The sequence below is a fragment of the Phocoena sinus genome, chromosome 1 (assembly GCF_008692025.1).
Source record: "Phocoena sinus isolate mPhoSin1 chromosome 1, mPhoSin1.pri, whole genome shotgun sequence".
In the NCBI taxonomy this organism is placed as follows: Eukaryota; Metazoa; Chordata; class Mammalia; order Artiodactyla; family Phocoenidae; genus Phocoena; species Phocoena sinus.
This window is the reverse complement of record NC_045763.1, coordinates 45,858,355-45,881,900: the sequence shown is the minus strand read 5'-3', so window position 1 is coordinate 45,881,900 and position 23,546 is coordinate 45,858,355. Positions and strand designations below refer to the sequence as shown.

Sequence of the window (23,546 nt, the reverse complement as noted above, 5' to 3'; positions counted from 1 at the left end):
TAAACCGTTTCAAAAGGTTAGTGATCCAAAAGATTAAGTCAAAATACCGGAGATCAAAGAGATATGATTTTGTATCTACTAAGTTAGCAGACATGGATGCAATGCCCTGTTAATTAAATTGGTTGAACAATGATATTAGGCTCATTGAAAAATCATGTTTTCTTTGGCCATTTAATGAGAGGGGGACAAGTGCTCATGACATTATTTAACAAAATACAGTGACTAATTTTCTTTTTACTTTGCTGTGTTTTATAATAGGCAAATGTTTTATATTAAACGTTAAATGCTAATTTAAAGAACTGAGTTGCTGAAGCTTTCCAGGTCTTTCTTTAAAAACAAAGCATAGTTTCTGAGCTGAAGGCTGAGGAAGAGTAGATGTGGGCTCTAAGGAGGACAGATAGAAAAAGGCCACCTTCAGCCTGCTCTTCATGTAGATATTTGTTTTCTTGTCTGTAAATTAGGGGTTCTTGTGTCTGCCTCAGAAGGCCGCCTGGGGGTTCAGGGAGAGATGGTGTGAAAATACCCTGCTCGTTTCTGAGCATCAGGCCAGATGGCCCCCGCCATCCACCCCGCCCAGGGTTGGGCCATCCACTCCATCCTTCTCACACTGTTGTCAGGAGCTCCATCTTCTTCATCCTCACCCTGAGAACAAGTCAGTGCCACATTTGCCGAATAAAACGTTTAGTCAGTGCAACAGAGGGTTTTGGTTTTCCCAGACGTATCACCTACACTCACCCGCCTTTCTGATCATTGTCGTTGGTCCAGTCACCATGCTTGACTGGTGACTTCAACAAAGATGTGAATAACTGGACAAAGATCACATCCTGGGAGGGTGCCTCTGTTTGGGAAAGGTGTCAGTTCTCCTCCAAATTTTTATATATATAAGAACTCTTTTGGTAGGAAGATGACTTTTATAAACAATAGGAAGTTTGGGGGGGTAAGTAAGTAAAAATAAACAAGAAAAGTTCCACTAAAGAATTGAAGGAGATAATAAAATACATTGTAAAACTCTGATCGTTAGAATGGACAGAATTAGGACAGAATTTTAAATATTATATATTTTTAATTTTTGGCTGCATTGGGTCTTCGTTGCTGCACACGGGCTTTCTCTAGTTGCGGCAGGTGGGGGCCACTCTTCATTGTGGTGCACGGGCTACTCATTGCGGTGGCTTCTCTTATTGCTGAGCACAGGCTCTAGGCGACACGGGCTTCAGCATCTGCGGCACGCGGGCTTCAGTAGTTGTGGCACGCGGGCTCAGTAGTTGTGGCGCACGGGCTTAGTTGCTCCGCAGCATGTGGGATCTTCCCGGACCAGGGCTCGAACTCGTGACCCCTGCATTGGCAGGCGGATTCTTAACCACTGCGCCACCAGGGAAGTCCAGGACAGAATTTTTAAAGCTCAGAAACAGACCGATGCCTGTGTAAGAATTTTTGTCTCTGATTTCAGATGAGTGGGAAAAATTGTACTGAGCCAACTGACTGAGGAGTAAAATCCATATTCTTTACCAAAATAAGTTCCTGAAGGATTAGAGTTAAACGTAAAACCGGTCTCTGAAAGAACTTGAAGAAAATATAGGAGGATGTTTACCTCACCCTATCTAAAAAAAAAACTTTTCTGCTTGTGCTGCTGGGGAGTAATCGTTGGCTGTAAATCATGAAAAGTTGCATTTTCACAGAACCACCAGCCACAAACGAACAATGCAGCTAATGGATAACCTGGCATATTCCCCCAGGCGACCCTCATACTGGATAGTCCTGGGGCAGGGGCTCGGCCTGGCTACGTGTGGCTTCTCCTCCAAGCTGAGGAGGTGGGAACGGGAAGACCTGATCCTGGTGTTTTGGGGTGTTCGTAACACATTACAGGATAGTTGGCAGAATCTCTTTACAGGGAGTGTTGCTTTTCTGTACGCTGAATCATTTTGAAAGGTTGGGCCGGAGTAGCCAGCCCCATCCCACCCTGTTTTTTACCTGGGGTCTGTTAAAACAGCCACTGTGGGCCTGCTGAATCCTCTTTGCTTCCACATTACCAGCTTTCCTGGCTTACAAAACACAGCCCATCCCATTGCTTAATCCTCCCCAACCCTTATGAGCAGGCAGGACCACAGTGACACGAAACGAGTGCAGAAGGGCAGAGTGGCTTGCCATCATCGTCCCTTGCTAGTACAGGCAACAGTGCTTGAACCCCAATGTATTGATTCCCAGGGCTGTCCGTTTTCTTGCTGCATGCAGTGTGTTTGGGGGATTCACATGTTCCCTTATTCGCTTCCACCCAAGTTGAAAGTTAGGAGTTCTGGGTCCTGTTTTCTGGCTGAGGAGGGGACAAGAGAAGTGATTCCTTCAAGGTGTTGATGGCAGGCTGCATTCGCTTCGTTTCCTGACCCCGAGGGGCTCGCTCTCATCCCAGAGAACCAGTCAGACCCCTGGGAGATGATTGGTGATGCAGTTTCAGAGGCTCAGTCCTGGTGGGGTGTGGGAACCTTCAAGGCTGGAGGTGGGCTTCCTGCAGGAGGAGCCCCTGGGAGGTGTAGAGTCAGTGGGGAGGAGCAGGGCCCAGGTGGGCCAGTCAGGCCTGGGGCTTCCTGATCAGCCTCACCCTCCCATGTGAGCACAGGGCCAGGCACAGACATGCCGGCCACGTGAACAGGTGGGACACAGATTGTCTGGAAGGAGGCCAGGCTGGGAAGAGCAACGTCTGTTCACCCCGGGAGGCATTTGTTGAGGCAGATGTACCAGGTAAATGCCAGAATAGCAGCATTTAAAAGGAAAAGTAACGACAGTCTCCCCATCGTGCGGCCTACCTCATCTACAGCACCCAGGACCCAGACGGTGCCAAAAACATGCCTGTCTGCCCCCACCCTCTCAGGGGACGTTTCCCAGCTGGGCTGTCTGTTTATTCATTACGTCGTGGGTATTTATTGATCTTCTCCTCTGTACAACATGCCAGCCTCTTGGAGAGGGCACAGGCATTTATGAAGCACCTCGCCTGCCCTGAAGGAGCTTCATAAAGCAGCCAAGGGGGAAGCCAGGGCATCCTTGGTTAATAACAGCTACTGTTGCTTGGCAGGGTGTGTGCACATGGTAGGCATTGTCCTTCCATTTTAGAGATGAGGAAATGGAGGCTCAGAGAGTTCATCCCTCGCCCACTGAGTGACACACCTGGGAAGGTGGTGTTTGCAGGGCGGGGGAGTCTGTGGAGGACGTGGGTAGATGGCGGTGGGGTGGGGGTGGGAACTCCCCATCTCTCGATGTGGGTGCAGCCTCTCACTTTCCACCTTCTCTTCCCCACAGAGCGCAGCCGCCGCCCCGAGCCCGGTGCTTGGCAACATTCCCCCCAACGATGGGATGCCGGGAGGCCCCATCCCGCCAGGTTTCTTTCAGGTACGTGCTGGGCCTCCATCCTTTGCTTCTTTCACTCCAGGCCAGGCCCCGGGCAGGCGGGAGGGAGGGAGAGAGAGAGAAGTAAGTGGTAGCTCAGTTTGCCATGGTCTAAATACAGTTGCTTTATGCTGGTTCAGACCCTTCCCATCCCGTCCCTCTCTCCACCCCTTCCAAAAACCGAGGAGGGGAGAAAAGAAAGGTGGAGAGCAGACACCCTCCTGCATGTGCTCTGTCACTTCTGCCGGAGTTTGTTTTCTTCACACCAGCTTCGCACTCACGACACAGCCCGCCCCTGGTCAGGGCTGCGGCGGGCTGCTTCCAAGTCCGTGTAGAGCTGTCTTTTAACAAAAGGCTTTTTTTTTCTTTTTTAAACAAGTAAACTGTTCTTTGTTTCTGTTTTGTTGCTGCTGTCGTTGTCATTGTTTACTTTGCCTGTCCAAACTACAAACCTTAGGCGTAATCTAAAAAAAACAAAAAACCCACCATCCTGGCAGGTCTGGGAATCCTTTCTCTCTGGTTAACCACTTGATTTTTTCCAAGTGTGATCACAGACGGCGTCCCACAAGCATCTGTGCCCGTGCTCTGCCCGCCAAGGCAGGAGCAGCTCTCATATGGGTTGAGAGCCTGGTCTTCTCTGAAAGACACCTTGTTGGGCTGTCTGGGTGCGGGGTGTGGGGAGGTGGCTTTCTGATTTGCTGGGGTGGGTGCACCTGGCTCACCCTCACCCTGCCTCCTCCTCCATCTCCGCTGTCCCCTCCGGGAACTCCTTGGATTTAAACCAGACTGAGACTGGGAAAGGCTGTCAGAGAGAGATTGGTGTCTGGGGCTGGAAGGAACTTTTACGATGAAGCTCTTGAGTGTGACATTCTTTCCAACCTGTCTCCGGCCGGGTTTGAGAATCTGCCTGAGTTCCTCACACCTTTTGAAAGGTTAGCTCCTCCAGATAAGAATATGGAAAGAGCTGTTGTCTAGAAGAGAAGGCAGAGATTTCCCTGTGTAGCTCATGAATTCAAAACTGGGACCAGTGAGGCAGAGTCTGAGGAGCCTTTGGCTTGGTGACAGCCAGAATTTCGCGCCGTGTGCATCTCGCCGTGAGCCGTGGGCCGCAGGAGGCAGGGGCTCCCTGGCACTGGAGGTATCTTAGCAAAAATGGGACAGGCACCTCTTGGGGATTTTAACGTGACCTCCTCCCAGGATGGGAGGTGACCTGGAAGACACTTCTGCTTTGCAAGGTCTCACATCATGGTTGATGTTAACTCCCAGGAGGGGAGGGTTAGGACATGCTACTTACCAGGCAGGAAAGGGAATCAGTGAAATATGGGTGTTCTCCAACAGAAACAGCAGGTCGCCTACCAAGATGGCAGTGAGAGGAGTGAGAGGGATTTAGGGATGGAAACTCAAGACATTGGATGGCCATGCATGTGTCTATATGCATTCCTAGCATATGGTCCACACTGGGACCTTGTCCCAGGGATGGAAATGGGTGTATAGGCTTCAGGTTGGACCAGACCAGGCCTTGCCTCGGGTGAGGCTTGGGGTAAGGCCACAGACATTGGGAAGAGGGGCCAGACTTCCAAGAGAGAGTGAGACGCTCAAAGCCTTGGAAATCCATGAACCCAAGAAAGACAGGAGCCTGACAGGCTTCTCCCTTTCCCCCAGAGGAGGAACCCAAGGGGCTACTGACTGAGAGGGTCATCCATGCCAAGGGGCAGCCATCTTCCTGGCCACTGCGGACTGGTGTTCTGCACCCAGCTGGTGGTCTTTCCCATGGTGCTCTCTCTGGTTGGGGCTTCTTTCCCAGGCTCGCATATCCTCACCAGTGATGCCATGGTTGCCCTTCATGCAGTGCGGATGTGGCTTTCCTGCCTAGTGGGCAGAGCTCACCCAGGTACCAGGCTCCACCTGTGTGCATCCCTCTTGAGGCTGCTTGCTGGCATCTGGGTGCCCAGTGCAGGCCACTGTGGCAGGAGAGGTGGACAACAGCCAGCTGTATTTTTTTTTAAATAGGCCGTCGTCGTCTTCTTTGGCCTGAGTCTGGGGCAAGGAGAGGCCTGCCTGATATGTGGGCAGCTCCCAACTTCCTGCTTTGGTACAATTGTCCATGGTTAAGGCCTAATTCCAGACATACTTCTTAGGCCCTCCCACGTGACGTTCAGGGGTGTGTGGTCAGAAAGCCCAGACTGATTCCTGTCCTTATTTAGCCACTACCAGCTACCATCAAACAGAGGTAACTTTCGGATCCACCCCCTTTTTTTTTTTTCTTTTTTAAATATTTATTTGGCTGTGTCGGGTCTCAGTTGCAGCACGTGGGATCTTCATTGCAGCATGCAGGATCTTCCGTTGCGGCGTGCGGGCTCATTGCTGTGGGGCGTGGGCTTCTCTAGTTGTGGTGCGCGGGCTCCAGAGCATGTGGGCTCAGTGGTTGCGGCACTCACCGGCTCTCTAGTTGTGGCGCACAGGCTCAGTAGTTGTGGCGCACAGGCTTAGTTGCCCTGCGGCATGTGGGTTCTTAGTTCCCTGACCAGGGATCAAACCTGCATCCCCTGCATTAGAAGGCAGATTCTTAACTGTTGGACCGCCAGGGGAGTTCCTGGACCCACCCTCTTGACTTGAGGTCTTCTCTGATCCCCAGGCAGGGTGAACCATCAAGAGCTTCCTGGATCATTGAGCAGGGGGCTGTGTCCCAGCCTCTCTGCTTCCTGAGTGACTTTGGCTAGACCCCTACCCCTACTCCCACCCCAAGGGGCATCATTTCTCCATCAGTCAGATGAAGGTGGACAAGGTCCTTCCTGGTCAGGGTGCTGAACTGCTCATTCTGGGTCACTGTTGCGGGGAAAGGATATCTCTCTGGAAGGAGGTAGTGGCTGCCCATTTCCGGAGCAGGCCGGCTCCCAACAGGAGTATTAGCTATTGATTGCTGGCCCTGACCCTCGCGCACCTTGCAGGCAGCCACTCTGATATTAGAAGGGAAATAGAGATGGTATCGAGGGTTTTATCTCCTGCCAACAATTGCACTTCTTCCCCTGCTTGGTCACGGCCTGGCAGGCAGCTCTGCTGCAGGAGGGGCTTTGCACCAAGGAGCCAGCCTGGCTTGGCTGATCCAGCTTTGGCCAAACCCTGTCCCAAGGTGGCCAGCCTGGTTTTCTGGTCAGGATTCCAACCCTAGTTGGTGCTAAATTTAGTTGAGGGCTCCAAGGTGGGTGTGAGGGACCAGCTTTTCACCCCCACTCCTGGCCCCTTAGAAAGCAACACAGAGGACTTACTGCTTCAGGCCTCTGACTGCCAGGCTGCAAGGCTCCACTTGGGGTCAGAAGGTTTGGCCATCTTCACATTAGGTCCCATCTGTTTGCTCTTCCTTATTCGGTGTTGGGGTTTCCGAGGCGGACAGTGCCCGTGGTCCTGTGGCATGAGATGTGTTTGGTAGCAAGCTGAGGGCTGACGGGGAGATGTCTTGGGACCTGACCTGGCCACACCTCACTATTGGGGAATATTGTGGGGTTCTACGGGTCATGGGAGACCGTAGCAAGGACATTCTAATTCTTTGTGTTCCTTACAAAAAGACCGCCTCAATCTTGGCACCCCCAGCACCTGGTGTGCACTGGGGACCCAGGAAGTGTTTGAACTGAGTTTGCGTTGCTCGTGTTACTAGGAGTGGAGCCCAACCGGCCCCCAGGCTCTAGGTCCGGCATTCTGACCAGGCTAGGCGGGTCCAGGGGTGGTGGTGTGGAGAGTAGGGAAGGACTTGGAGTTCTGGAGCCCAAGGACACGTGTTCTAGCCCCCTGCTTGTCCATGTGCTTGCTGAGTGACTTTGGGCAAGTTGCTCCCCATCTCTGGGCCCCAGTTTCTTCAGCAGTAGACAAAGCAGGGTGGACCAGATGGTCTCTGAGGGCCCTTCCCACTTGGATTTTCTGCTTTGGATCCAGATGGATTTTACATAATCAAGCAGTGGCATTTTTTTTTCACGCAGCTGAAGTCAGTTGGGCTGCACATCTGGCAAACTCAGCTTGGCTTTGGCCAGGCCTACTGGTCTGGGTGGGTCCCCAGCTCCTTGGCCCTAAGGTGGTTTGAAGGGAGGCGCCATCCAATGAGGATTTCTAGGTCCAGAGCTGGAGAACTGCAGGAGGGCAGGGGGTCACGGAGAAGGGAGCATTGGGTACAGGCTGTTTTTGTTCTTGTTTTGTTTTAAATTCCAATAATTGTTTTCAGTTATGAAGTGTTTTTGGACATGCAGCCTGCTTTCATTCTGATCACAGCGTTTCTGCAGAGGAGGCATGGCTGATTGGGAAAGTGAGACTCAGAAAGGTGAATGACCTGCCCAAAGTTATCAACCGAGGGCTGGAATCAGAGCCTAAACCCAGGTTCCTGGTTCCTGATCCTCGTGTTCTTCCACAGCAGTCAGGGTCCTAATGTAGATACATGTCTGATTGTCTAAGAGAAGAAGAGAGAATAGAGAACAAGAGAAAAGGGGGGAAAAATAATGGAAGGAGAAGGAGAAACTCTAGCCATCTTCTCTCAGAAGGAGCCAATGTTTCCATTCAAATGCCAGCAGAAGTCGTAGGTCTACAGACTGTGCCTTCTCTGGAAAAGACAGCCCTGGGGGACCCAGCTCCCTTTGCCAAGCCCAGCCCCTCCTGCTCTGAACATGCCTAGAGACTTTCCGCCACGGTGGGGGACATGTAGGGCTTGACATGTCCCCTGTTCCAGTGAGTCCTCGTCTCTGCTGGGTCAGCCCACCCACCTTTGAAGTAGGTTGAGGTCTGTCCCAGATATCCCCTCCCCATCAGTTACAGGGGGAGAGAGGAGAAGAAACAAATGATGTGTATAGCCCAGGAAGCAGAGAAATGATCCAGAAGTAAGAGAGAGAGAGGTACACATGACCTTGGTCCTTTGCTGTTGAGATTATAGGATACACTTCTCTGCTTATCTCCCACTGGAGTAGCTGGGGTTTCTCTGGGAGAGAAGCAGCCTCAGGAGGTCTCTGATGACTGACTTGAAGTATCTGAAGTTCTGCCATATAGAAGATATTCAGCCCTGCCTCTGTGAGGTCAGCCCCGTAGATCGCAGATCCTTCTGAGAAAAGGAGAGGGAGACCACTTGAAGTCTTTGTAGGGAAGACATTTCTACCACCTGCTCATTTAATGATGAAGTAGTGAGCTCCTTGACACTGGTGGTAACCAAGCAGAGACTAGATGCCCAGCAGAGATCCTTGAGGACTGTGAGCCTTGGGGTGGGGTGATGTGTTTCCAGGGAAGATCAAAGCCCAGCAGATGAGAACATGCCGGCAGCAGCAGCTCGGGCAGTTCGCAAGAGCTGGCCCGTTTCCTGCCTTCCTGTCCAGCGGGAAGCAGGCAGCAGCAGAGTGAGCTGACATTCTTCCTGCCAGAAAGCTGCTGCAACAGGAAGGACTACTCTGTGCTGATGAGGGCAAGTCTGGGACTAGGGGAGACTTGGGAAGAATTAAACCACCTTGTTTTTGTGGCTTTCAAAGCCTGCTACCAGGGAGGACTTGACGGGTGAGGGCCCAGATCCCCACTGGACAGCTGGTGAATCTGAGGCTAGAACCATGTGAGGCCTGGCCCCGGCTTGTTGTTGGCTCATCGGCCAGACATGGTCTCTTAAGGGCTCAGCGGCCTCCTAGCCACCCAGCCGTGCTGAGCACTGCAGACTAAGGAGGCAGCCAGGGAACCTGCCCTCAGTGGCTCACACAGACTGTCTGGTGAAGGAGGCAGGGGTGATTACACAGAGGAGCCAGTGTGCCTGGGCGTGGATGTGAAAGGGTAAGTTTGGGATGGCAGGAGGTCCACACAGACACATGAAGGACTTGAACTTAAAGACAGAGGGGCGCCGTGGAAGGTCCCTAAGAAGGGGAGTGACACGGTCCCAGGAAGAGCACCAGTGGCCTAGAGGGGCTGGGCTCATGGCAGGATGGCCAGCATGGAGGTGTGAAGCCCAGGCTGTGGTCCCCATGGGAGGTGGCCAGGCCTGAGCTGGAGTGGTGACTGAGTGCGGTGGCTGGTGCCCCCTGCCCTCGACGGGTGACCCCTTGCTGGATGTTTTAGCTGGGGCGGGGGGCGCGGAGAGCAGGGCCAGGAGGAGACCTGCTTTGGACTGAGGTGCGGGGTAGGGCAGAGCAGGAGGCGGGTGTGGGGCTGAGAGTCAGCCTCTTGCCGAGTGTCCGGTACCTGCTACCCTGTTGGAGCCTTCCCTCTGCAGGGGACGAGACCCCGTATGTGGTTCCGTGGCTGCCCAGGCTAGCCCTTCCTGGCCTCCCCAGCCGTGCTCCCGGGTCCTAAAGTGGAACTGGCCGAAGCCCTCTCATAGTTGCTGGTGGGACACCCTCCAGATCAGCGAAGGTGCCCCGTCTGTGATCTCATTTGCCTGTCAGGTAGGCCTGAGAGCTGCTAGCATTCCCACTGTCTGGATGAGGAAAGCGAGGCTCAGCTTGGCCAGAGTGCTGCTCAGGGAAGAGAGGCCTGGGCGGGGTGGTGGTGTTCGGAGCTTCCTGATGAACTCCCTGTCTGCTGGGGAGCAGATTCCTCCCCTTTCTGGGCCGGCTCTCTGACCCCAGCCCCTTGCCCTGTCTGCTTCCCTGTGGGCGGAGGGGATCTGATAGGTGCACTGGTCCATGGGAGCGGACAGAGGAGCTGTGTCCCGGGTGAGCACGTGGGGTCCTCCGGGGGACAGAAGCACCCCCTCATCCCCGCCCCTCGCCCTGCTGTCTGCCTCCAGACTGACAGAAGGCAGGGTCACCCCCGCTGAGAAGGATTAGAGCAGAGGCGGGGCGCCGCAAACGCCGGGCCCTGGGCCACGGCTGGAGGTGGGAGGGCTTGTTGTTCCCACCCCGAGCCCCCGCCTCTTCCAAACTGACTCGCTGCCTGCAACAGCGGAACCCCCCCCCCCCCCCGCTCCTCCCGTTACTGAGATGAAGCCAGGGGCAGCCTTTAAGCCTGAAGACCCCTACCCTGGGAGGTGGACACCTGCTTTGAGTCCAGCTCCGCTGTTGCCAAACTGCTGTGTGTCCTTGGGGGGCCACCCTCCCCTGTCTGGACCTTCGTTTGCTCATCACTCTAGCGAGGGGTGCCCAAGAGGCCTTTATGAACCCCTGCCGCTCTGAAGCGTTGTGCACCGGGCTGTTCCTCCCTTCCCTGCCGTGGACCCACTCGCAGACGTTGCCCCACATTCACCCGGCCTGTGCGGAAAGGCCAGGGCGGGAGAGAGGGGGAAAAAGGACTTTCTTTCTTGCCAACACTACCTCCACAAAGGTCAGTCTGTGCTCCCGCCCCGCCCGGCAACCAGCCTGGTGCCTAACGTCTGCCCAGCGGCAGATGACCGGCCGGGGCTCCTAGCAACCGTGGACAAAAGGTTACTCCTGACGTGCCAGGCTGCCTCGCCCCCTCGCCCTCCCTCCTAAAAAGGGGGGAAAAAGTTGCCGCCGTGACCGGTGCTTGTGCCTGAGTGCACGCGTGGGCATGTTTGCGTCTGCACACGCAGACCGCCTCCCCCTCCCCAAAATGTGAACTCCACTCTCGCTGATGAAATGGAAAGTTGAACATAAATCAGTGTCTGCCACCCTGTTAGCTATGCATCAGCAGTCAGTGCCTGGGAGGTTTGCTCAGTAACAAAGCACCCGGCGGCTCCTCGGGCCTCGACCGCCCCCTGTCGTGGAGCCGGCCCCACACCCAGGAACGCGTGGGCTGCAGCCAGCCCTGCCGCCTGCCCCTGCTGCCCCAGACCCGTCCTGCCTCCAATCCCTCTCCAGGGAGAGGCTCCGGAGGGACCCTCAGACGTGGGAGGCCCGGGGGCCGTGCTCAGCTGCTGCTTCTCCTGCCCCGGGAGAACCCCGGGGCCACGACCCCCCCGCTCTGGGCCTCTTCTCTTGAGCTCTAAACCGACGCCCGAATCTCTGACTTTTATGGATCTGATGCCCAAGGATTGGTGTCAGCAGCGCCTTCACCTCTGGTTTGTTAAGAGCTTGGGCTGGTTTATCCTTCTCCCCTTTGGACCTGGGTTTCTCTTAGAATTGCATTTCTCCCCCCGTGCTGGAGAGCTGCTCTGCCATGGGTGCCTCCGTTCCCCCAGAAGATTTCCCCACCTCTCACGGGTAGGGGGCAGGGGGTGGGGTAGACCTTCCTCACCTCTTGCTTCCTTCTCTACAAATCATGCTGAGGTTATTTTTCCTTTAAAAAAAAAAAATCAAATTTCTCAGCCCTGTAGCAGAAGAGGTTTGAGGAAGGGAATTCCAGCGGAATCCTGGAATTAACACACCTTGGCATTACGTGGATTGAGATAGACCCCCTGAATAAGATCATGCTGCCCTGAAAGGAAAGTGCCCTTTGGGGAGGCTGGGCTGGGCCCAGGGCCTTGGGCCCAGACCGGGTGGTCAGAGGGCTTTCTCTCACCTTGCTGAGGTGCTCTTCTAAGAGCTGGGGACATAGCAGGAGACCCGTAGTGTGGATTTTGGGTTCATGTCCTGTTTCTGCCTAGATTAACTCCCCAGCTGACCTTTCCCTGACAAGCTCCTTCCCTTAAACGAAGGCCTTGGAATCAGTGAAGCCCCTGGCCTAGGCCCACCCCTGGGTTCCAGGAAGCCCCATCTCTTGCTAAGACCAAGAGGGTGGGATTAGACTTTTTAAGAGCACCGGTGGGGCCATGGCTTTCATGAAGGGTCTGTTCCGTGCTGGGCTCTCTAAGGGGCTCCCTGACCCTGGGGACACCACTTCAGCTGTGTCTGCAGTGGAGGGGAGCAGAGGGCACCCAGCTGCAGGAGAGGCCTGGTCAAAGAGGGTTGTCAATGCTCAGTGGCTGTGAGCAGGGGCTTTGGAGCAAGACAGCCCACTGCCACTCCTGGTGACGTGTTCTGGGCGGGTTATCTGAGCTCTCTAGGCACTGATCTCCTCGGCTGTGCTGGGAAGCAGTCGTTCGGCGCATTGCAGCGCTTCCTTTTCAGAGCGCTGGTGAGGATTGACTATACACATGCAAGTATACTCGTGTTCAGTGATGGTTTATTACTGCCGTGGAAACGTGACCCAGTGTTGACCAATGGTCAGAAGCCCAGCGGTTGGGCCCTTGGAGCTCCCACATGCCTGTTAGTTCATCTGCCCCCGTGTGTCCCATCCCTCCCTCACCCTCTCTAAACGTGCTTCCTGACAGCCCTGGGGTCATGCAGCCTGGGTTGGCACGTTGGTGGCCTTGGGAAAGTCCATTAAACTCTCTGAACCTCAGCTGCTTCACCTGACAGGTTGGGGTGAAGATATACCCCCTACCTCTTGGGGCGGATATGAGGACACCACGAAATGATGCCTGTGAAGCCCTGCCTGGCGCGGGTAAACACTCTGGCTCCTGTGTTGTGGATACAGGCAGGGGTGTCCTGGGCTGTTCTTTTCTGCGAGCTAGAGGCCAGGATGGAGGTAGGTCTTCAGCTCAACCAAGAGCAAGTGTCGCCGTGAGTTTTTTTCTTTTTCCATAAGGAATCTCAGGCTCAGTACAGCCTTGGTGGCAGTGAAGTGTGGGAGAGGTTCGGGGTATTCTCGAGATTGATTGGCTTTTTAGTGCTTAACCCTTCGGTTAGACTGACGTTTTTGGCACCTGCTAAGCACCGGGTCTTATTTGGTCCTCTCACGTGTCACCTTCCTTAACCCTGCCCACGTGGCGGTCCCCTTGGGCCCTGCCACCTTGACTCCTTGTCCCTGGTCCACCGACAGGAGCTGACAGGGGAGGTGGAAGCAGGAAAGCAGGTTGTATGTCCAAAAGCCTCTGGCTCTGTTCCTGCCAAGCTCATCAGGGTGAGCTTGCTATTGTGAGTTACTGTCAGCTCTTCCCCCAGGGGGCTGGGTCTTTGCTTCTGCCGTTGTCCCTCGGTACCCACGGGGAGATTGCTTCCAGTACCCCTCACCGATACCAAAGTATGTGGATGCTCAAGTCCCTTATATCAAATGGCCAAGTGCAGTTTGTCTCCCTGTCGTCGGGTTCTGCCTCCGTGGATATGGAGGGCTGACTGTACTCCTGAGTTCTGTCACTAGTGACTCACCTGGGTATCACTGGAGTTTCAGTTTCCTCACCTGTGAAACAGGAACAGCTCTACCTGCTTCACCGGCTCTGAGTTTGGGAATGTGTTCAGAATGAAAGGCAGATCAGGTGTCTGCACAAGGGCTCCTTTCCAGGGGCTGGTTTCTGGGCATCCGTTCCACGTACATCCAGGAGGGACAGCTCTCCGCCTGGCCCTGCTGGGCTCCCAGGGCTGGGAGGCAAGGCAGTCCCTGGCTCCAGGTGTTCCTGGTCTGCGTGGCAGACTCCAGCCTGGGCTCCCTGCAGGTCAGTGGAGTGGCTCATCCCCTCCGTCAAGTGGTCTTCTTTTTGTCAGTGGTATCCCTTCGTTATAAGAATAAAGTCCAAGGCTCTTTTTACGACATCCAGACCTCTTTGTGATCTAGCCCCTGCTACCCTCACCCCGTTGTTGAACCAGCTCTTGGTTCCTGGGACAAGGGCCAGAGCTTTTGCTCTCAGACCCAGCCCTGCCCCGCCCAGCACGTCTGCAGGGCCTCTTCTGCAGATTGCAGAATTCTCCCCTCCCCTTCTTGAAGCCTCTTCAATATCGGGTCATTTTTATTCAAGAAGACTTTGACAAAGTCTTGTCCCGTCCATGCCTCAAGGTTAAAAAATGTACACCCAAAATGTGAATCTGATTAAGTGCCCCTTCCTCAGATCAATTATAATATCTAACTCCGAGAGACTTATTCTGGAGTTATGGAAAGGGTCTAAGAGTTTGGAGACTTGCAGTCTGTTCTGGGGCAGTGCCTTTATCTTTCTGGGCCTCAGTCTGCCCATCAGAAAAATGTAACGTTAGAAGGAGTAGACATGGGAGGTGCAGTGGTAAACAGAAGAAGCCCAGGCCCTGTCCTCTGGGGGCATCAAGGGCTTTGGGGGGCAGAAGAAGTAATGGAGCACTTCAGGGGCCAGATGGCTTTTGTGGAGTTGGCTGAAGAGCACCCCACATCAGGTGGGGTTGGTGAGGGCCGTGAGTCCAGCCTGAGACTAGCTCAGATTCGGACGGGTTACATGTTAGTGGGCAAGGGGGCAGCTCCCTGAGAGTGGGGTAATAGGAAGGTCTAGTCAGGGAAAGAGGGGCTTCCTGAAGGATTCCTTGGGGCGGGGAGGATCTGAGCACAGCTCTGTGTATCGGCAGCTGCCCTGTGGTGAGGGCTGGTCCCCAGCACTGGACGAAGTACTGGACGCTCGGTATCTGTGGCTCTCTGTGGGGAGGTGGGGTGGCCTGTTTTACAGGCGAGGTTAGGGAGTTTGGGAGGGGACTGCAGACGTGCCCCTGGTCCATGAATCCAGAGCTCTTCCACATGGCTGCCCCTCGTGTTGCCACTGAGGTGCTCCAGGTTTCAAAGCCCACTGCCTGGGTGACAGTGGGCGGGCTTCCTCAGCCCATCTCTCCCCAGTGTCCTGGTTCTTTCCCTCACCCCATCCTGTTGCTTCTCCTTAGCCAAGGAAGGAAGACAAGATCTTGGGCCATTCCCCAAGCTTCTCAGGGGAGAAGAGGCACGAGAAACCACCCATTCATCCTGGAAGCCATAAAACTAGAGGGGAAACCGTGGCCAACTTTCCTGTTTTCCTTCTCAGTCCTCTTCTGCCCAGTGGACAGTTGGGGTTGAATTCTGGCATCTGGATTTATAGCTTCCACAGCCTTGGTCTCCCTGTCCTAGTTGGTAGGACGAATCTGTACTTTTTGGATCGTCTGTCTAGGCATAAGGGGGTAAGGCAGGAAGGCTGTGTGCACGCGTGTGCCGGGAGAGCTTAAAGTCGAGCAGGAATTATCTGGGTGGACGAGGCAGTGCCTTTTTAACATGCACCTCGCCTTCACCGTGCTGCCGTGATGAACAGTGGAGCCTGAGTGTTGGCAAGAGGTGGCGTGGAGGCTGGCAGGCAGGAGCGGGATGCGTCTTTGCAGCCCTGTCCACTTTCAGCGCAAAAGGCAGTCTTTTGTTGGGGGCTGGCGGGGAGATTTGGTTCTCTTGGCAAGGTAGGCGTGTCCTCCCTGTGTTCTGCGGGATTGGCATGGCTCTGGATCCTGGGTGTGTCTCTGCCTCTCCCACTTACCCACGGAGCCGGTCTCTACTGCAACCAGTAGACGTCTGGGAGGAGAGAGTGTGCTATCCGGATGTCGGCCAGAAACCCACATGGCTGGGACTGGGTCTTGGAAACCCTCGCCAGCATTAAAGAGGGCTGGCTGTTCAGGGCTGTAGTGTGGCTCAGTGGCGGAGCAGGTACACACTCCATGTGTAGTTAGCAAGAGATGCGAATTAGCACCCCAGTTGTGAACTCACTTTTCCAGTGGCCACAGGTCTTTATTTCTAACTCAAGGAAGGGCACAGAAACGTCTTTGGAAAGGAATGGGATGGATGTGTGCTTCCCAAGACATAGGTCTGATCACCACTCCCTTGCACGAGCTCCCAAAGGTGAATGACCCCACTCTTCAGCCTGAAGGTCCCAGCCCCAGGGTCACCATCTTGTGCAAGAGGCACCCCCCCCCCCCCAGCACCACGCCCACTCTTGCCTCTGCCACACAGATGCCGATCTCAGCCCAGAAGCCCCTTTCATTTCTGCTCTGCCAGAGGACGCCTGTTCATCCTTCCATGCCCTGCCTATGCAATGTGATGGTTCTGTAATCGCACACCTGGTACCTGCCTCTGTTGGAATGCTGCTGCGGTCACAGTTACACCTTGCTCTCTCCACACTGCCTGGGACTCTCTCAGGGAAGGCCAGAGTACTGCTTTGTTTTGTGTCTCCAGCGCTTAGCACACACTCAGCCCAGGGTGCTGGGACCCAGTGGCTGGGTGCACTGCCAGGTGGACGTGGGTTCTGCCCATAAGTTCTGCGTATTAATGCTTTTTCCTGTGTCCCTGGAAAGAGTGCTGAGTTCTGTGGACAGAGGCACATACAAAGAATCTTCAGCAGGGAGGCCTCAAGGGTTTAGCAGCAACGGCTGGAAGCAGTGTCGCCTCTCCTTGCCCCTCCCCCACCCCAAGCACAGCCTTTCAAGGTAGATAGAACCCTTTCCTGAGGTAACCCTAGAGAATTCTTCTGAATTCACTGCATAGGCGAGGGTCAAACAGCACGAACCTGCTGAAAGAGTTCAGGGTTGGAATCAAGTCCCCAGAACGTTTTGTGCGGGCGAGCGAGGGAAGAGTGTGTTCCCCAGCATTGTGGCAAGAGTGAACGCAGGGAAGATGGTTAGCAAGAAGATGTTCTGGGACCAAACAACTGGTCATGAATGCTGGTTATTGTGTTATAGTAGTGAAAGATCATCTTGTTTAAGACCAATGGCCCAGAAAACCGGGGCTCAGAGATTGGTCACATGGCGTGTTGGTGGGGGAACCAGAACTCAGGTTTGCTGACCCCGGATCCGGGCACTCATTCGCTTGTCGTCAGTGGGATAGATCCTGGCTCTGGTAAATAATGCTGTGTCGCTGGACTTCAGTGTTCTCCTTTGTAAAATGGGGTTAATTTTTGCTTCATTTATCTTATTAAAGAATTGTGAGGTTAAAATCAGAAAGTAGATCTAGCACTGTTTTGCTTTTCCTTGAGAATTTAAAAAGACTCCAGTTTTTTCCCTCTTCAGTCTTGAAAACCATTACTAAGCTCAAGGGTTAGCAGACTTTTTCTGTGAAGGGCTGGATAGTAAATATTTCAGGCTTTGTGGGCCATCTGATCTCTGTCACAACTGCTCAACTGTGCTGATACAGCATGAAAGCAGTCTCAGACGGTACACAAATGAGCGTAGCTGTGTTCCAATAAAACTTTATTTACAAAAGCAGGTGACAGGCCAGATTTGGCCCTGAGCCATAGGTTGCCGACTTTTTCTGTAGCTCAGCCACAGTGGTGGCCGTGCTCTTGGGGTCCTTGTGCGGCTGCTGACCCCAGCCTCCACTCTGGGTGTGGTGCAGGGCGCCAAGCCAGGACTTGGGACCAGTGAGCCCACGTCCCTGGGGCTTGGCTTTCCCGTCTGTGCGCGGGGCTGGGGCAGACTCAGGGAGCAGCATTGGGGGGGCCTCTGGTTAGGTCTTGGACGCCGCCTGTACTTTCATTTGCCATGTTTCCTCCCTTTGTTTTGAAAACCGTCGCCTGCTGATTCTGCGTCTCTGTCTCCATGGGACCTCTTGAGTAAAACATGATCTGAGTGCCTCCTGCGGGGTGTCCTGGCGGCCCGTCCCGGGAAGCCAGATTCACAAGCGCACAGTCCTCTCGCCCTCGCCACCTGCCCAGCACTGTCCTGGCTCCTCGGAGAGGCATGGGGAGGAGGGGAGGTCAGCTGGGGCCTTTGCTCAGCCGGAAATCAATGAGTCTTTCGCTGATCCTTGCACATAGTGGTCCCCAGTGGCTTTGAGGATTCCTGAGGTTATGCCGAGGTGACTCCAAGGGAGACACGTCGTATACTGTTGCTCCTCTCACTGGCAACTTCCCCACCATCCCAGGAAGATGGGCCACCACCACTTGTCAGACCTACCTTACCTGGTGCCCACGGAGGGCCGTGATTGCTGTGGGCTCATCTCCCGGAGGCCGGCAGCCCCCTGACTGTGAGCTCTCAGGGCTGTGCTGCAGCCTGGCCATAGCTCCACGGTTGGATGTGGCCCAGCTCAGCCCCCTGTAGCCTTGAGTTGGTAACTTTAGCTCTGTCTCCAGCCTCTACTGCCCACATACACACGTAAAGATGCCTCTTCCCCAGACGGGACAGATAGAAGCAGGATAGGAAGGCAACTGTCCGAGTCACTGACAAGTTCGTTCCCATGGATCGAAATGCAGAAATAACTTTTTCTGAGATGAGCTGCATGTCAGCAGCTCCTTGACCCCGCCAGGTGGTCAGCCTCCTGCCACAGGGAGGCTATGGGTGGAGGCACATCGTGTTGACAGATTTGGGATGTCAGTGGCACACGGGCACACCTTGGCCCTCTCCCCAGAATGGGCTTATGGCATTTCCTGTCAGCATTCGTGTCCAAGGAGCAAATTGGATTGTCTGTTGCATGCCTGTTGCCATGTGTATAATTAATGTAATTTTATATTCACTCAGTTACAGTAACACGCCCAACGGGCGGATTGCACAGGTCACCAGTAATGCGGGTCATCGTTTCCTGCTGCCAGTTGATGAAACCCACCCCTGCATTCTTGTCAGACCACTGGCCAGTATCCCCAGGAGTCGGGGGCTGGGGGGAACAGGGATGTGTGGAGCGTTTTGTTTCTTAGCAACCTAAAACTTCAAGTCCCCTTTCCCCAAAGGCCTTCTGACTAAAGGCAGATTTGGCCTTGATGGTAATGACGGGGTGTTCAGCTGTTCCCAGAGCACTCTCACAGCTTTTCTGCAAGGAGAGTGTCACCTGGATTCTTCGCTCCTTACGGAGGAGCAGCCCCGTGCCTGGGGCTGTCAGGCAGGACTCCAGCCCCAGTGCCATGGGCTCTAACAGCCGAGTTCTCCCCACTGGCCCACCTCTGCACCCAGAAAACCTGGGACTCAGTCTCATCTCTGTTTCTCTTGGGAGTCCATGATGTCCAGGCAGGTTGAAGGCAGCTTTGGGGAGTATGGGATGGCATTTGGCGAAGGAGCCGTGAGTTTTGGAAATACTAAACTTAGCATATAGCTTTTATTACCTTTCTCCTTAAAAAAAAAAAAAAAAACAGATTTTCTTTTTTATTTGGTTTTTAGTTTTATGGCACTGTCCTCCCTCACTCCCAAGAGTCTTTAGCTCAGAGAACCAGCGTGGTCATTCCTGTTGTTACTAACGTTTCCTCCTGGTTCCTTTTTGGAACCCAAAAGTGTTAGATGTGCCCACCCAGGGGCTGGCAGACTGTGGCTGAGGGGTCCGCCTGCTGGCCACGCCTCACTGCTCTGCTCAGGCCCTGCCCTGGACGTCCACGTGGGGACTGTGTCACTGCCCTGGAGGAGCCCGCGTGGCATCCACAAATAAGGCAGGATGTCCAAAGAGGATGCACCACGTTCGGAGTGCACCTGGCTGGGTAGAATAGGCCAGGCTTCGCAAAGGAGAATGTGTGGGCTTTCAACAGGCTGAGGAGGGCGATCCCACAGAGTAAGTCTAGCTCTCGCTTTCCCTGTAAATGGGCTGTGAGTGGCTCTGGAGCATCAGGCGTGGGGACTGTGGAAGCTTGGGGACCTATGCCTAGCACCGTCAGCTGTACCACCTCCCTGCAATACCTGTAGAATATCCCATTTTCCTTATGAGGAAACCATACTCACAGCATGTCCTGGAGGAGCTGGGATGGATGCCAGGAAGCTTTCCCCATTGTGCACAAGCATGTCTCTCAAGGATAGCTTCGGAGGGGGGAGTGCATAGGTGGGTCCTGCAGACGGTTCTGAGGTGCTTTTCTGCAGAGACCTTGGATCTGTTGTACTCTGCTCCCCACCACGTCGATGATGGCAAAGGCACTTTCACTCAACTGTCAGCATCTAGGGTTTTAGTGGAATGGTCCATAGCAGAGACTCCCCGGGCCCTGCCTAAGTGGCTCTCGGAGGCTGCCACCCAGTGCCGAAGTGGCAGGAAAAAGAATAAGGAAGTGCGGGAGTTAACGTATTTCCGTAACGTCTGAGGGGAATGGCAAGTCCATTAACAGGGTCTGAGGCAGAGCAAGGCCCAGACAGGAAGTGGGCAAGTCACCTTCCTTTTCCCAGATTCAGTGGCAGGGATTTCCCGAGTTGGGGTGTCCCCTCGGCACAGGTCTCCTTGCCGTCACCCCATGGAGGCAGGACTGTACGATGGAAAGAGTTCTGACCCGCCAGGGGCCCCCAGTTCTCATCCCAGCTCCCTGTTGGCCTCCGTTCTGTGGCCTCCCTGAGCTTTGGTTTACCTGTCACCTTCTCTTGGAACCCATGGCAGTTTAAACCAACACTCCAGCCTGTTTGTCACTGTGTCCTCATCCTTCTCCCCAGCTAGCCTGGGAGCTTTCAGGGCCAAGACGAGTCCAGTGCACTTATGTGACCCTCCCTCACCCCAGCATGGGCTGGCCAGACACATGGAAGGTCAGCACCCAGGATATGTATGTGGGTGAGTGGCTGGATGCACCCACAAGTCCTTCAGCCTCTAGGAGCACTGCTCACGGGCTTGTAGAATGGTGGACCAGCTAGGCGGCCCAGGACTCTAGAATCAGCCTGGACCCACCACTTAATAGCTTTGTAATCCAGGTCAAGTGGCTTCGCCTTGCTGAGCCTCAGTTCTGTGGCTATATAAAATGGAGCAATTAAGAGCCCTTCCAGTGAGGAGTTGAGATGACATGAGCTGATGCAAGTGAAGGCCATCTGTACCGTGTGGCAGGTGTGGCTTCGTTATTATTACTGTAATCGTTCCCATTTCACTCATGAGAGAAGCGCAGTCAGTGGCAGAGTCAGGATTTGAACCCAGTTCTTTCCAAACCCTGTTTCTTTGTCTGCATGGATGGGGACGTGATACCATGAAGAGAGCGAGCCCTGGGCTGGAGTTAGGTGATGTGGCTCAGCTGCCAGCTTCATCTGTGTGGCCTTGGACAAATCATACCCCTGTCCTGCGCCTCTCTTCTTCCCCATGAACGAAGAGCATTGGAAGCAGTGATGATCTTTCAGGGCTGCCAACAAACAGGTGACTGCTGGGCAGGTATGGTTCTCCCCAAGCTTCTGGTGGGACCCCCCAGCCTGGTCCAGCCCTATATTCTGCTCACCTCAGATGTCTGCCGTATCCATGTCTCTGGCACGTCAGGAGGGTTGATTGGGCAGCACCTAGGATGAAAAGCCTCCGAGGTCTGTGAGGGAGATGGTCTAAATGGAGCTGGATGCAGAGGGTCATCCTGGCCAAGCAGGCTTCCAGATGCACCTATTTTGGGTTCTTCTAAAGCTTTCAGCAAGTAGAAGCCAGGAAGGCCCCACTGGCAAGTGGTGAGGGCGGGTGGGAGGGGGGAGAGTTGTCCTGTGTGAGAAACACTCGGTATTACCAGCTTTAAGACTCCCGCCCTCTCTCACCTTCCACCTCTGTCCTCTCCACCTGCCTGCCAGATCTGTGCAGCATCTGGGGAAGGAGAAAAGCCAACATCCCAACAAAGGTCAGAATCTTAAAACAAGTTCTTTTTTTTGTCTGCCTCCTACATAGCCTTTTGCTCGAGTGGGTAACAAGTTGAAAAGACTAAAGGTCTGTTTTCTCTAAACCTACCTGTCAGTCTCTTGTTGAGAATGCAGACTAGAAAGAGAAGAACACGTTTTTGTGGTTTAATAAAGCACAGGGCAGCAGATGCCATACCTCCTCATGGAGATGGGCAACACGTCTGTCATCATCTTTACACGAGCAAACATTTTCCCACTGTGGAGCCCCGTTCTCAGCTCCTGAGAACAAGCCAAGTGTGCAGGGCCCTCCCTGCGCTATTGCATCCAGTCTCAGGGACAGAACCCGGACACAGATACAGTGACGGAGAGCTGTCAGGCTGAGTGGAGGTAGCAGAGATACAGAGGATGGAGATTGGGGAGGATGTGGGTGACCCATTGGCAAAGGTGGGCGTCTGGCTCCACGTAATAAAAGCTTTCTGGCTGTGACGTTCCCAGTAGTGCTGGGGGCCGTGCTGGGAGGTACATAAGCAGAGCCTGGGCACCCTGACTGGGCCTGGGAGAGGAGCTTCATGCCCTGGGAAGGTGAACGCTGAGCTGTATCTTCGCCTGTGTCCAGACTGTGGTGGGCTTTTCTCTCTGGGTGACCGGCTGGCCTGGGCTAGGGTTCCCGTGTCCTCGGCACTCCAAACCCCAGCTCCAAGTCAGAGGAGAGACTTCAGAACCACTGCCCCCTCTCAGGGCTTACCAGCCTGCTCCCCACAGCTCCCCCCGGGACAGAGAAGTTGCTGGGCTAGGGCCTCTAGCCTTAGCTAGAGGAGTAGCAGTAAGGGACCAGCCACACTCCCTTACTGCTACTCCTTGTCATTTGTCCTGAAGCAGCGGCAGGGAGGCCAAGTTGTTCCCTGCCCACTCATTAGGGCCCAGGCAGCAGGGTCCTGCAGAGAGAGCTTCTGGGGGAGGTGCAGAGGTGAAGCACACACGCCAGCACTGCCCTCTGGACCTCCGGGGGCCCAGGCAGCCGGAATGCAGGGCCAAGGGGCAGCTTGGAACGACAAGACTCGGGTTTGAGTGCTGGCGCTCAGCAAGGACCGCTTTGTGCCCGAGGGGCTTTGCTTACTTTTTCTCTGATCACTCAGAGAGTCAGCTGCTCCTGATCTCCCCTGGCTGCCGGGGTGCACAGGTGTGAGGGACCTGCCCGAGCCACACCGCTGGCCCTGAGGATCACCATGTTACCAGGGCGGGCGGCGAAGGATTGGGAGGGAGGAGGCACTCCTTCCTGCCGAGAACTGAGGACCCGACAGAAGGCCTTTGCCCCCTCTTGGAGACTGGACCTCACCCTTGAACCCTCCTCCTCCGTTCTCTTCATTTTCCTTTTTTTGGGGGTTGGCTTCAAATTATCTTCTTTTGTTTACATTGCACCCAAGTTTCATGGTACAAAAGACTTGCAGGTGCAAATATGTCCCGCCTTCATTAACTTCCCCTCCCTTTTTAATTTATGTGATTTCAATTTTCCTTCCCTGTACTGTTAATTAGGGGACCCTCTAATCAGTGCCATTATCACAGTGGTATTCATGTTTAGGAAAGCCGCTAAACAAATGCTTGCAAAATTGCTAAATGGCTAATTAATGTCTGTTAATTAAGAAAATTGCTCATGGTAACAAACCATGCCGCTGCTGGCAGCCGCTAGAAAGACACACACTTGTTGAAATTAGTAGCGTGGCAGGTAGGGGAACATCTGCTCCGCGGAGCTTTTGGGAAGTGAGCAGCCCCTCACTTGGCCGAGAAGCTCCAGGCCTGTCCTGGGCACGGCCCTCTCCTCTCTCTGCACACCTCTGTCTGTCTCCATTGCCCGCCGGCCCGAGCCCACCCCTCCGCCCTCTCCCAGCTCCGGGCTTTGCTTCCGGAGCCAGCAGCAGGCTGCGCAGCCTGGCTTCGAGGGAGGAGGCTGAGGAAGAAAGCCCTGCCTGGGTCTCTCAAAGAGCCCTTCTCCCTCTCTTTCTTAATGAAACCACACTCATCCCCCACGCGTGTTTTGAATTTTTCTCAATTTCCAAGGGTAGCAGCACAGCCCCCAGTGCAAAGAGTGAATTA

The 23,546-nt window shown here is 54.3% G+C and overlaps 1 protein-coding gene across 6 annotated transcripts in view; it reads left to right on the top strand.

Moving 5' to 3' along the window:
* The window catches only part of SSBP3 (single stranded DNA binding protein 3), a 165,038-nt gene that overhangs the window by 111,749 nt on the left and 29,743 nt on the right, over positions 1-23,546 (top strand). For all 6 annotated transcript variants that reach the window (XM_032635382.1, XM_032635364.1, XM_032635355.1 and 3 more), the window contains exon 5: positions 3,289-3,378. In XM_032635382.1, coding sequence (XP_032491273.1) covers positions 3,289-3,378 — 90 coding nt within the window. The remainder of the gene's footprint in view (positions 1-3,288; positions 3,379-23,546) is intronic.